This window comes from Ischnura elegans, chromosome X (assembly GCF_921293095.1).
Source record: "Ischnura elegans chromosome X, ioIscEleg1.1, whole genome shotgun sequence".
Lineage (NCBI taxonomy): Eukaryota > Metazoa > Arthropoda > Insecta > Odonata > Coenagrionidae > Ischnura > Ischnura elegans.
In genome coordinates, this window is record NC_060259.1 from 53,363,550 (window position 1) to 53,377,217 (window position 13,668).

The 13,668-nt window shown below is 39.9% G+C and overlaps 1 protein-coding gene across 1 annotated transcript in view; it reads right to left on the reverse strand.

The window, feature by feature from the left end:
- The window catches only part of LOC124171157 (monocarboxylate transporter 12-like), a 639,467-nt gene that overhangs the window by 63,528 nt on the left and 562,271 nt on the right, over positions 1 to 13,668 (reverse strand). The window contains exon 3 of the mRNA XM_046550295.1: positions 8,719 to 9,141. Within this exon, the coding sequence (XP_046406251.1) occupies positions 8,719 to 9,141 (423 nt within the window). The remainder of the gene's footprint in view (positions 1 to 8,718; positions 9,142 to 13,668) is intronic.

Consider the following 13,668-nt stretch of genomic DNA (forward strand, 5'->3'; position numbering starts at 1 on the left):
ACAAGCTAATATTCTTTCTATAATCGCTGCCTCTTCCGGTTTCGCCGCGCCTAACCATCGTAAAGCGGCAATGTTCGGAACTACGTGCACTATTCTCCGCGCTTGTGTTCACACCAGCAATGCCACCGGCTGTCGTTAAGACGATCGCTGGTAAATTTTAGCACAGAGGAGCCCCGATTCCATCCCATAAAAAGGCTGATTGGCAATAGGAATCAGCTTTCAATGGGGTGGAACTGGGCCTCCTCTATGTAATCCCTTTGGCTGGTACAATCGTAGTCTGAACGAGGCAACAGCTGGGCCCGGGGCCGCGGTACACAAGGGGGCGGGGCAGGGCGGTACCCACCCACCCGCGGCCCGCCAACGGAGAGGCGCGGTCGTCGGAAAAAAAAGAACGCTGGATTTATCTCGATCTTGCCTTACACAACCAGTCCCTACGAAAACACGGAGCCCGACCCGTTCGAAGCACTCCCTCGGCCGCCTCTAACCCTGCAATTATCTCCGCGATACCGCCCTTGCTCCTCCCCGTCCTTGAACGGAATAAAAGTATCTAAACCAGAGTCTTCGAGGAAGAAAAATAAAAGAAAGACGAGCACCGCAACACATTGCGCGCTCCTTATCGAACTCAATCTTGAGGAACGCAAAGTTGCTTGCTTGAAGTCTTCGACTAAGTTCGATGAGAGGCGATCGAAGTAATACAATCACAGGAGTACATTTAATTGACGCGGGAGATTTGCGAAAGGCGTTCATTAAAACGACTTTTATACTCGTCTTAATCCGGGGGAAGAAAGTTTTGAATTATCTCTCTCTCTTTCTCTATGAGGAAACCACCAGTTTGCAAGAGGTTGGTTAAAGCGCTGGCTTTGATTACTTCTATCTCGCTTCCTTCAGTGTATAATTTTAAGCAACACTTGCAATTTTTAATTAAATTTTGAAATTGCGCTCTCCGGCAGCACGATGTCGTCGTTTCCTCTAGAATTTTATTCAATGAAGCGAACGAAATCGTGAAGCGTTGCGTGCTGATAGAAGGACTCGATAGTCTTGTTAGTTCTAAGTATTGTTAAGCCTGATAATCATTTACCGCATGAATGTGATACTACATTACATTGACTTTATGACTACGTTCGTTGCCACAGTTATAATTTGAAAATAAAGTACTTCAACTACCGCTCGTACATATTATTATTATGCTGGTGGGCAAATATAAAATTAAAGACAACTTTCACGGGTAAAAGAGCAAATTAGGTTTCAAGGCTATTTCAAAGGGTATATTAAAGGTTCAATTAGGCTAAAAATAACCATGGCGTTAGACAATATTGCATGTAAATGTAAGTCTAATAAGACGTTTCAAGTTCTAAACCCATAGTCTTTATTATAACATCATCATCGCCATAGTTATTCATAATAATATCCCTCATGAGGACTTCCATTTGTTTAAGGTGCGGATACGATGTAATCATAAGAAAATCTAAGTATATTTTGTTTTTATAATAAGTATCTTTAGATTTTGCTGCATAAAATGGGCTGGAAATTCATCGGTTTATAGCGTAAATGAAGGAGACTGCTCTTGATGTAAAGAAACATGAAAATAAGTAACATTTGATTCCTATAATCTAATTTATGACAAAGGCATCCATCGAGAAACGCTCAAGACCGTTGTAAACTGTGAAAGATACGCGCACAGCAAACGTGAACATTTCGATTCATTATCACGAGATAAATTATCACAGAATATCAGTTGACATGCAAAAAATGTGGCAATAGAAATGTAATAGTATTTTTCCTAAGGTCTCTATTTAAGTCCTCATAATCATTTTGAAGTTTACAAGAGAGGCGTGGTAATTTTCCGCCGCATATAAAGTGGAAAAAATCACGTTAATTTCGGTGAGCAGCGACCTAAAATCGTTAGCGGATCCTAGATTAGCCTTGTGGGTAAATCTATCTCAGGGTAGGATAATATTCACTGAAGTCATGCTTGCGAGAGGGTTGGCGGTTACGCATACGCATGAGAATTTCGTGTTAAATGGCCACATAAATGTGAAACTTCCATTAAATATCCTTCATGAACATGTTCTTCCTTGCATTTCAGAATTGATAATAAGAATTTCCACTACCGTTCGTATATATATTATTATCAATATCGTGGAAAAATCAAAATGTAAGACAATTTTTACGAAGAAGAACGACTCAAGATGGCTTTTTACATTTCCATTTTAAGTTACGTCGATAAAAATAAACATGGCGGTAGATAACATTACCCGTATATATCAGTGTTTTATCTCGGTGAGAAGGTAACTTTGAGGTATGAATGGAACCTCTTAGGTGACGCACTACAGGTCGGGTCCGCAAGCAAAGGACTGCTTAAGTCTGCATCCAATAAAGGAGCTGGACTTTGGAAAGTAATAAGTCTAACCGTGATGGCCACGACGATTTTCTCAGAAAAAGATTAAAATGATGTGAAAAAAGAGATCTTAACGCCCTCATCGAGATGATACGAATTACCACTAGCCTGGTGAGGAATTCGCTTAAATATACTATATACATTAAATGGAACTACTATGTACTTCACGCACAGATTAATAAATACACCGATGCGTCATTTACAAGGGGGGGAACCAAATAACAAAATAATTTGGCTTCCCCCTTGAAAATGACGCATTGTCCTTCAAATCGATCGGTGTGGTTATAAAGTTGCGCGGAAAGTATAATTTCGTTATACATGTTCAACGCACGTATTCCATGATACATCGCATTTATCCATTAATTTAACTGGAGGTCAGTCTTACGAGAGAAAGGTAACTCATTCCCTGTTATAAATGAATGAAAGTCTTAGAGATTTTTCTCTCGGGGTAGCAGTGCCTCTTCCAAAGGCCTGTGGTTCGACTGTAGGTCGTGTAATTTCAGAGAGCCGTTATCGGCCGTGCCACATTTTCCCCGTAAAAATCGATATTGATGAAGTAATAGGAGGATATCAGGTGACAACAGAGAAGGAATTTTCCCCCTTAATTATAATGGGCCGCTGATAATTAATTACCCGTGATTCTACTCCAAGACTTACATTACATCCACGCCTGAACTACGTTTAAACTCAGTGCCTAGTGGAAAGAGGAATGATTTATGATGAGTATATCTCAGCCTTCGCATTTACCGGCTCAAATCTTAATTCATAATGGAAGTTAACATAACAAGTTACACTTTTCTCTGTCTGACACCGAAAAATAGTGCTATAGAACTTGTCGAGGTCGTAAAAAATTGACTAAGCATTCGAAATGTGGTGGAACCGAAGAATGATGAAGGTAAAATGGATCGATAAATTAAGTAATGAGGAAGTACTAAGAAGAGTGCGAGAAAAGGGAAGTCTTCTGGAAACCTTTAGGAGAAGACGGAACAACTTAATTGGCTACATTATGAGGCATGATAGCCTTTTAAAAATAATCGCAGAAGGACAGGTGGAAGGAAAGAAGGGCAAGGGACGTCCCCGAATGACGTATGACGCATAGGACAGACTATAAAGAATATATAAGAGGAGAGCTACGCCAACATGAAAAGACTAGCGAATAGGAGAGAGGAATGAAGAGCTGCGTCAAACCAACCTTGGGATTTTTGACTAATGATGGTGATTATGATGACAGAATTTGCGACACTTGAAACCTTCCCATTTTTGCAATGGTTGAGAATGCTTAAATTTTTCCTGCTCTAAAATTTCAAACTTTGTATGAATAACCCTCAGATTGGGCAGATATGCTTTCCAGAAAATGTGTTTCAGTCAGATGATTTTTAAAATTAGTAAAGTTTCCACCCCTGCATCCCGTGAATTACATATCTGAGTACTTAGCAATGAAAATATTCACACAACCGTGAGCAATTGAACGTTTCACCCTGAAAGGACTGGTAAACTTCCTCCATAAACCTACAATGAGGAATATTAGCGCAGAGCTACAGTTCGGTGAGTTTAATTTCCACCGAGCAGGCACATGTGCTTGACGAACACGGGGATTTGATCACAGGCGGAGTGCATCGCCTCCTATGAGCCCATTCAGAAATATCATAGATGCATCTCGCAAACCCGTTCCATAGGCATCCGCGCCCGCATCTCATCACTGCCGAGGAATTTCCATCTCTTTGTGGTAGCCGGTGCTATGCGAACCTTGCACCTCACCGCATACCTGATTTACTCATCACATCCATGGCTCGCTAGACTGATGACGGCTCATGAACCCCATGGCGCTAACATCCATGATTTAATTCATGCATTTGAATCATTTCTGTAGGCAATATCGAAGGTTTTACGGTCCAATGCGTTCCGCAATAGAATTTTTCGGGGTTCCTTCTCTACACTAAAAAGCCTAGTGAAAATCATTGAAGTTAAAATGGAAGACAAACACTTTAATTTGGAAAAGAGATCATCTAAGTAGCAACGCATGGAAAATGCTGCTCGAAGAGATGGAAACAGAACGACGTGTAATTGCTGCCAAATCTTTCCACCAACACATGCTTAAAGAAAGACTATGTATTTTCTTACTACTTGTAAATTCTTTCAGCATGTTTTTCTTCTACTTTAAACACAGGTTGTTAATAACCCCGCTCGATTTCAACATCAATGTATCATTTCCAAGGTGGGGGAGCAAACTAACATAAATATTTCGTGTAAGGCTTTTACACATTCCACGAGGAGTAGGGGAACGCTCAAGCCGAGAGGGAGGGGAAGGATAGGAGCGAAGGGGTGGGGAAAGAGGCGAGGGTTGGATCATCCCATCAAAGGCATCAGTGAGGGGCACAATTGAAGTTAGGATGCAAGCCAGATTTTAAAACTCTTACTAACATCTGGAAAAGTTTTAAAAATTTGTCCAGTAATTTAAAACACACACATTTGGTCAATTGGAATGATTTAAAATTTCCGCTATCTATTAAAAATTTAACATTCAAATTATTTCATAAGTGAGTAATATTTAAGGGTTTAAATCTCTCTTATACCAGCCTTAATAAGGTGTTCAGTAAAATAAAGAAATAATAGTAATTATTATCACTGCTCAACAATCATAAGATTGGTTTGACACAGCTCTCGGGGATCGTGTTGGTATGGTTGCTAGAGTGTTGGCTTCCCACCCGGTGGGCCCGGGTTCAAATCCCGGCAGCGGCAGAGAATTTTCAGATCCCTGCCCGATCCCTGCTTGAGTGTTGTGTGGAGGACATTTCAAGCGCAACACTCCGTCCGTCGGATGGGACGTTAAGCCGTGGTCCCCTTGGCGCCTTTCGTTAAGAGCAGGCTAATACCGACGTCAGGTTTCTCTCCACCCTTCCTTACCTACCCCTTCCCTCATGGCGCAAATGACCTCAGCTGTCGGCAGCATCCTCCAAATACCATACCATACACAGCTCTCCATTCATTCTACCGTCAACTAATCTTTTCATACCTACGTTCTTCTTTCAAATTTCTTTCAAACTTCTTTCTTTCAAATCCTTCTTTACCTGTTCCATATATTTCATTCGAGGTCTTCCATTTCCGTTATTTCCATCTTGTCCCTCGACTATTATCTTCATCAGTCTGTCATGTCTCAAGAGATGGTAAAATAAATTATAAATGAGTCACGGTGTAATAATCTGACTGGTATCTTAATGCCAATTGTGCCCGCACTGCTGTCCTAGAGAGAACCCAATTCCCTCCCTGCGTGGAAAGTACAGTGCTTGTCTTTTAATATGTTTAACATACGTTAAGTCCACGAAGTATCGTCTTCATCCATGATTTAATTCCCATCACAGTAATACCTGAACTAGGCTTCACTTACATAGAAAAAATTAGTAGCCATCTCAGCTCTGACGATGACTCCCGAGTAGAAACTTTTACTAAAATGAGAAAGTATAAACAATGCACCACCCAAAAAAATCTCCTAATCAATCATCAGAAATCTCTCTCAAACACTCTTTTAGGTTTCTGGCTTAAGGAGTGGTTCCACGCTGAATATTTTGGAAAGTTACATTGGTTTTCAAAATTCTGTATCTTTATGAAGGAATTGGTTACATTTAAAAAGTCAAATCGAGCTAATGGGTGTACACAAAAGTCAAGCATGTTCTCGGGGAGGGACTCATGACTTCCAACTCTCAGAAATAGCTAAGATAATTTTGAAACAGCCACGTCATTTAATTTTGAAAATACCTCCGAGGGACTTCCCGCATACTTGTATATTTTACATAGGCCAGTCAGGCCGCATTTTTACCCTCTGATTTCTGGCTTTTTTCATCTACCACAGCACCGTTGTCCTCGTCCTTTTTCTATTATATGTTCCTACCCCTTTCTTTCCTTACCTCTGAATTTATATGTATGTTTGCGCTTAAGGCGTCTTGTGAATGAATGAAGTGTATATGTATAAAGCCACGTCATTTAATTTTGAAATTACCTCCGAGAGACTACCCGCATATTTGTATATTATACATATGTAATAGTGTATATTATACTATATTTTTTGGAGAAGAGTAATGACTATTATTTTTATTTGAGTGGTAGCGATCAAATATGGAGATTATAAAGGCTAACAGAATATCTTACTCATCTACAGGCCCTTCTCGCTATTAGGAACCAAGAAGACAAGCTGGATATCTCAAAATGTCCTAATTTCATAGGATATCCAGATAATCTAAAATCGAACAATAATGGTGCCGATCGATTTGTTGCGCGATTTTTGCAATCAATAGTGTACTGATAATGATGTAACAGTATTTAATATATGGTCGCTGTTAAAAAAGATAAGCTTGGCACCTGCAAAGGGAATTTTATTTTCCTATCTCTCACTCAGATAATATTTCGCTTAAAAGAAGTCTTTCAGTCCTCTAGTTGACACTCGCAGGCCTTTCTCGGTGAAGACATCACGGTCATCTCTGTGTTCAGCAAATGCGAAAATTAATTTGAAATAATACGGACTCGTTTTTACTGACGACCCGAAGAGGAAAGTCATTAATTGGAAGGCGGGCGAATGGGATGTCTGAAAACATTGCGGGAATGTAATTAAATTTCCATATCCAGCAGAAGTGAATATATCTCTTTCGGTGCGGCTTGCTTTAACTGACCTGCGAGTGATAGGTGCTGTACGAAGCGAAAAACAGAGTCCTCGACGGTCATTATCACAGTATTTGATTGAAAACCCATTATAATCCAAACTAGCTGATTAAAGACAAATACCATTCATGGAAATAATTGGCACTATTTACGTTCTTTTTCCATTTCAACTAGACCCTAATTTAAAAGAAAAAAAATAGTTAAAACGATTGGAACCAAGTATTTAATTGAATGTAAATACTCCGCTTGAAATCCAGAGCAATCATCAAAGTTTTAAATTCAATTCTCCACAGTCAATTTTCATGTCATTGGCAATTATGGATTATGTGGAGTTAATTTCGGCAATTTTCTCCTTTCATATTCATCAGTTACTTCACAGCTATTCGATAATCTGGGAAGAAGGCCCGTTTTAATCGCTGTAAATAAAAAAAACTCCTTAAAAAAATGCCTGCGTGACTTCCCTGAATAACGCTCTTCTCCTTATCATTGAGTGTGCCATTTGTATATAACACTCAAATCTAAGAGAAGTAGCAGTTAAACAGGCTGCAGAAGCATATTATCACACACATGCCCAATAAACTTTATCAGTGCAATAATATGCTTCTAGATAGTGATTCTACCTCATTACGGCCTCAAGGTAAACCTGCAGTGAAGAAACTTACAGCCAAGCTGTCTAATAACCTTTCGATTTTCAGCTTAAGAGTGAAAAGCATTTGGGCTATTTTTTGTGAATTACTATTGAGTTCAAAGATCAATTTCTAATCCAGTTTCGGCTGACGATTCTTCCATTACTATCACTGTAAAGCGTTTCACAGAGATAGTGGCGAATTCAAGTATTTGATAAGGCTCTAAGGTTATTAATATACAGCAAAAGGCTTTCTGCTGGATATCGCTGAGCTCGGCACTCTCAGGCTCATATAAATAATTTTTACATCTTCACTCATTCATTTATGAATGGACTCTTACCTGAACTACTTGCCATTTCTGATATCTGCCAAGGGTCACTGAGTCAGAGATAAAAAAGATCGCAATTGGGATGCCCATTTCTGGTTTTCACAAGTGATGCTTTCAAAGGGTACGATAAAGGTGATATACCGGCATTCGAAAGCCTTAATATGGAAGACAAGCCGTTTTCCGAAACCTCGGCAAACATTTCATAGCTAACCTGAAAGAAATTCATGAGGCCTTTAGCTTTTGACCAGACAATCCCGGTGATCAACCACTCTGAGACCAGCCTAACCCTGTGACCAACCACCCTGAGACCAGCCTGTCCCGGTGACCGACCACCCTGAGACCATCCTGTCGAGGGGACCAACCACCCTGAGACCATCCTGTCCCGGCAACCAACCACCCAGAAACCAGCTTTTCCCGGTGACCAACCACCCTGAGACCAGCCTGTCCTGGTGACCGACCACCCTGAGACCAGCTTGTCCCAGTGACCCACCACCCTGAGACCATCCTGTCCCGTTGACCAACCACCCTGAGACCCGTCTATCCCGGTGACCAACCACCCAAAGACCGGCCTGTCCCGGTGACCAACCACCCTGAGACCAGTCTATCTCGGTGACCAACCACCCTGTCCTAGTGACCCTCCACCCTGAGACCATCCTGTCCCCGTGACCGACCATCCTGTCCCCGTGACCAACCATCCTGAGAGAGGACCAACTCACCGGCATCCATGACAGCTCCCTCCCCGAACCTCTTGACCACCTCGAGATAGAGGACGCCGTAGGAGAACTGGAGGCCGGTGGTGAGCAGGTGCACGAGGAAGCCGCAGCCGCACACGATCCACCCCCACCCGCCCTCGGGGTAGTAGTGCTGCCGGATGGTGGACGTCTTCACGTCGTGGCGCCGCAGCGCCGGCACCGTCTTGTGCAGACTGTTCATCTCGCGCTCGTTCAGAATGGACTCGACCTCGCCCACGCCGCCACCCACCACGTCGCCAGCCGCGGGGTCGTAGTGGCGACCCTCCTCCTCCTCCTCCTCGTCCTCCTCCTCGCCCTCCACACCCGCTTCTGGCCCTCCGTACGGGTAACACTGGTCGCGGCCTCCGTTGCGGGCCAGCCGGGAGTCGATGCGCAGGATGCGTGGATCTGGACACAGACAAGGAAATAAAACGACACGTTACTCAGTATTGGACGAGAAATTAGTCAAGCACACACCTTCAATTGTTTGCGAGCTAACTTTATACAGGGTAATTCAGGACAAAGGGAGACAGTTACCATGAAAACGGTTTTTCTTGAGTATCCAGCCTTTTCGACATTTCATTTAACACTCAATGTTTTTATGGACATTAAATAACTACGCTGTACGAGAATGTGCGATTATAATTGTATGATACAATTAATTTCAAAATAGGAGAGATTGCGCAATCGCATTTTTGATGCCCGCTCAAAGCTTTCGTTTAATTAAGTTCAAAGATTAATTGTTTCATATGATTATAATAGCATATTTTCGTCCACCCTTAAATAGATAATGTTCATTCCTTTGATTCATAATTCATCGCTCATAATTGCATTGCTCATTCATAATTCATTGATCCATACGGCCATGCTCATAAACGGTGAGAGTAAAGAAACACTTCCTTACATACGGCAGTGAACGAAGGCTTGCATACGAAAAGGAGCCGCGCGCGAACCTCGGAACAAGAAGAACCCATGCCCGTCAATTTGACGAGGTAGTCAGGTTGACAACCTACTTTGAGGCACCCTCAGGATACGGCAAACCTCGTCGCGGGGTTCCGACTGGTTGCAAAGCCCGTGATACCATAGCCGAAGAGAACAAGGTAAAACACGTCGCAGAACTTTGCGCAGTACAGCGCGTTTGCTTTGAAACGACAAAACATGCAATGTAAAAGAATATAGGAATAATTTTTCAATTAATCGTGGTAAACCCGATATTTTCTGGTGATAGAAAAATGATATAAAGCTTTTTTAACGCGATTAAATCGTGTAGAATTCAAAAGACAAGAAGAATAGCCTAACATATCACGCTTGGGGGTTGAGAACCCATTCCACTCTTCGGATGAGCCGCAACAGGTCCATCATATACTGAGCTGGCTTCACTGTCGACATGCAATTGCTGTGCGGGTCACATATTTAATTGGATGTAATTTCTTTCGGCATGGAAAATGAGATGTGAAAATTAAGAGGGGCAATAAATCGGATAGATACAAAATAAGGTGTATTAAAAACGCACAGAGAAAATATATCGACTATAATGATTTATTGAGATTACTTTCTGATCTTCATTTCCTTTACTTTTGTACCAGGGACGTAAAAAATTGACCATAACACACAGCTGAGCTGCAAATAGACAACAACAGATCTCTAAGCGCCAATAAGGAACACTGCGACCAAGACTCTTAAGTAAATTTTAGACTGTTAGTTTCTTCTTTACCGGTAAACGTGATGAAAATATTGCAAAGAAATCATAGAAATAAATGGAAGTGAGAAATGTTCAACGTTTCAAGTTTATTGGAAAAGCAGGGATACTGACGGGGATACCTATAACCTGGCCTTTTAGGAAAAATTATTACTTCTAATTCTTAGTAGCCCTAAGATCAAGTTCCAGAGGGGCTGAAGGTAAGTACTATCGGACCTGGAAAATCATAACTTGGTGGTTCCATTCCACCTCCCAGAATGAGCAGTATTTTATATACTGGCAATGCCATCAAATCTCCATAATTATTATAGTATTGAGAATTTTGCGCTAAATATTTCAAAGTTGAATTTATATTAAAACACATGAGAACTAGCCATCGAATTCATAAAGATACGAAATGATGAGAGAATGGAAGGCTTTCAGCTGAAATATATGTTTTAAAAAATTGGGTGGGAAATTATAAACCTTTAGCAATAAACGTAATAGGAAAAAATATATGGAAAAAAGCAAAAAAGGTTTCTTCAGGTGAAATCATGTCATTATAAATACGGCGGGTGTGTTGACACGATTAATTTCGTCCCAAAATAATTGAAAAGGAAAAAAACGAAAAAACAGCATTTCAGTTCAACTGTTGGTACATTATCATAAAGTATGATTATATTTGCTATGGAAACAACAAAAGGTGTCAGAGGTTAAAGAGACGTGAAAAGATTAGGCGGAGAAAGAGTTGCTTAAAAAGACTTGGGGGAATACCAGAAAGAAGATGAAATAAAAGAAGATCAAGGAAAGGATGCTGGATAACGTGAAATAGGATAAGAACGTTTGGGTCGGGAGGAGGAAGATTTACGTGGAGGAGAGGGAAACATTGAAGGAGGCTGCGTAAGGTGTCAGGGCATTTCAAGGGCTGTATCGCTGATGATGACGCCAATCGACGCGTGGACACAATCAAATTCGATTTTTCGAAATTATATGCATCAAAACCCTAAAATTGAATTTTTCAATGCACAAATGAGCTATTGTATGTCTATTAATTAAAAATTTCCCCAAGTGAAGGATAGGGAGGCATTTTTTCTACTGTTTAAACACAAAATATGTCAAAAATAACTTTAAAATTTGAATCGGTTTGTAGATTCATAGCAAACGAAAAGCGTCTTATGATTATCTGTAAACTATCCAAGAGGTCGCCAAAAAAGGTATCCTGAGGTTTCCTATAAATAAGGCTCACCGTGACCACGGACTATAAGGGAGCATAGCGAACGTAAACCGTTCTATATTTCACGCTTGGGTAAGTCTTAGCAAAACATTTACGAGCATGATAGGGTTATTGTAAGTTAAGGTTTCCTTGCGAATACTTGTGTAGCACAAGGAGATGGAAAATAACTGGGAGAAGGAGTGTAGAAGAAAAGTCAGCAAGATCAGGCTAATTGATATGATTGTTACATTACTAATTTTATGTTTTTTTATTTACTTGCACAATCTCTTTAGAATATCTTACGCTCTCTTAATATTTTAGTGCGGTACCTTTAGAGAGCCTCATACAATCATAATTTTAAACGAATTCATCGATTTAAAGGTAATGTATTCTGCTCATACCCGGTTCGTTAACTTGAGTAAGATTAAAAGATGCTGGGGATATGTTTAGATCACCGTAATTTTTGTTTAATTTCTCCTTGGTATTTGATTTGTCTCGATTTGACAGAAACTCCGTAACTGCTGGTCGAAATTCCTCGATTGTTCAATGGACACAGGACATTTTAAATTACATACAATATTCTACAAAAGAGTGAAATTTTAAAATACAGGAGAAAATAAAAGGTAAAATGACAGCTTTTCCTTGATATTCTCATCTAAATCCGAAAGCTAAACAAGCTTAACTCCTACAAAGCATTTGTAAACAAAAACTCATTATAAGCCCATAATGCCACGAATAAGTCATTATCCCTGTAACGCCAGGTGTGCCGAATTCGGCACATACCTCCGGAATCATTTTGTCAAAGTAGCCAGGTAAGTAATTTCATTATTGCCCTTTGTGATGTATTCGGCACGTTCTTACCTGCCGACAGTAATGAGTTTTGATACCAAACGAGGAAAGGTAGAAGTCAAACCTCGATAGGAAAAAGACAAAGCAAACCGCGTTGAAGATCGTCTACTTGGTGTGTTTTTCTTTTAGTTTTTGACTTCCCTAGGTAAGTTTATATGTTTCTAAAATTTATTTCGTATTCCTCTTGGCTTGCTAAAATGTTATATGTAATTGTGACATGCTAAAATTTCAGATCATTTTGAATTAAAGGAAAAATAGGAGCGTGACGAATTCATCCCATTGGGCTTCTACGGAATGATAGCAATGTAAGAAAATAAATCGCGATCGAAACCTGATGTCTAATATATCATAAATATACTTCATTATGTCGTCGTATTTATGTAATTGAGAGTAAAGTGTAGTTATATGCCAAAATTCTATCATTTATACATGGCATTATTAGATGTTTTTTACTTTCCTGGCATTTCAAAAAATGAATTCCTTAAGAAAGTTTTTCAAAAGTGTGCAAAATCCAATGTACACATGTGTTTGAATAAGAATTCCAGTCGTTTCATTAAATTGAATGAAAAATAACTCGGTTTACAGTTATTTATACCAAACATCTACGGCAATTCTCCAAATGCTTCCCCATTCATTTTTATGTGCTGAAATGATGACAGCACATAGTGCATCCATTTTATTATGAGTGTTTGTTTGTGATATGTAACTTTCTCCAAATTTATTTCACTAAACAACCTAAATTCATCAGACAAATTATTATGGATACATTGTTGTTTGCTGTTTGGAAAAAAATATTATTTTTTATTATCAGCTGATTTTTTATTGCAATTGAGTCATTAATGATTTCCGCATTGCACATTGAGATATATTATGAAAGGTAAAATGTGAGCTGGGATGTTCCAATTTATCGCTAATAAGACTGAACATTATAAATAGACAGTTAATAAGCATTTATTTCCTTTTTTATAACAATTGTATGGCGGGTTGCCTACCTTCTGGTGGAGCCTACCTGTGACGGGAATGCCCAACGTACCGAATCACGCACATACCTAAATTTTAATCAATTTTGAGAAAATAAATAAAAAAATGGGTGGGTGTCCTTTCTATGAACTCCCTTGCTTGAAATTTGGAAGGAAACATTTTTTCCATCGGTAAAAACATTTTTATCCAGAAAGGGTTAAGAATGCAATTTTTT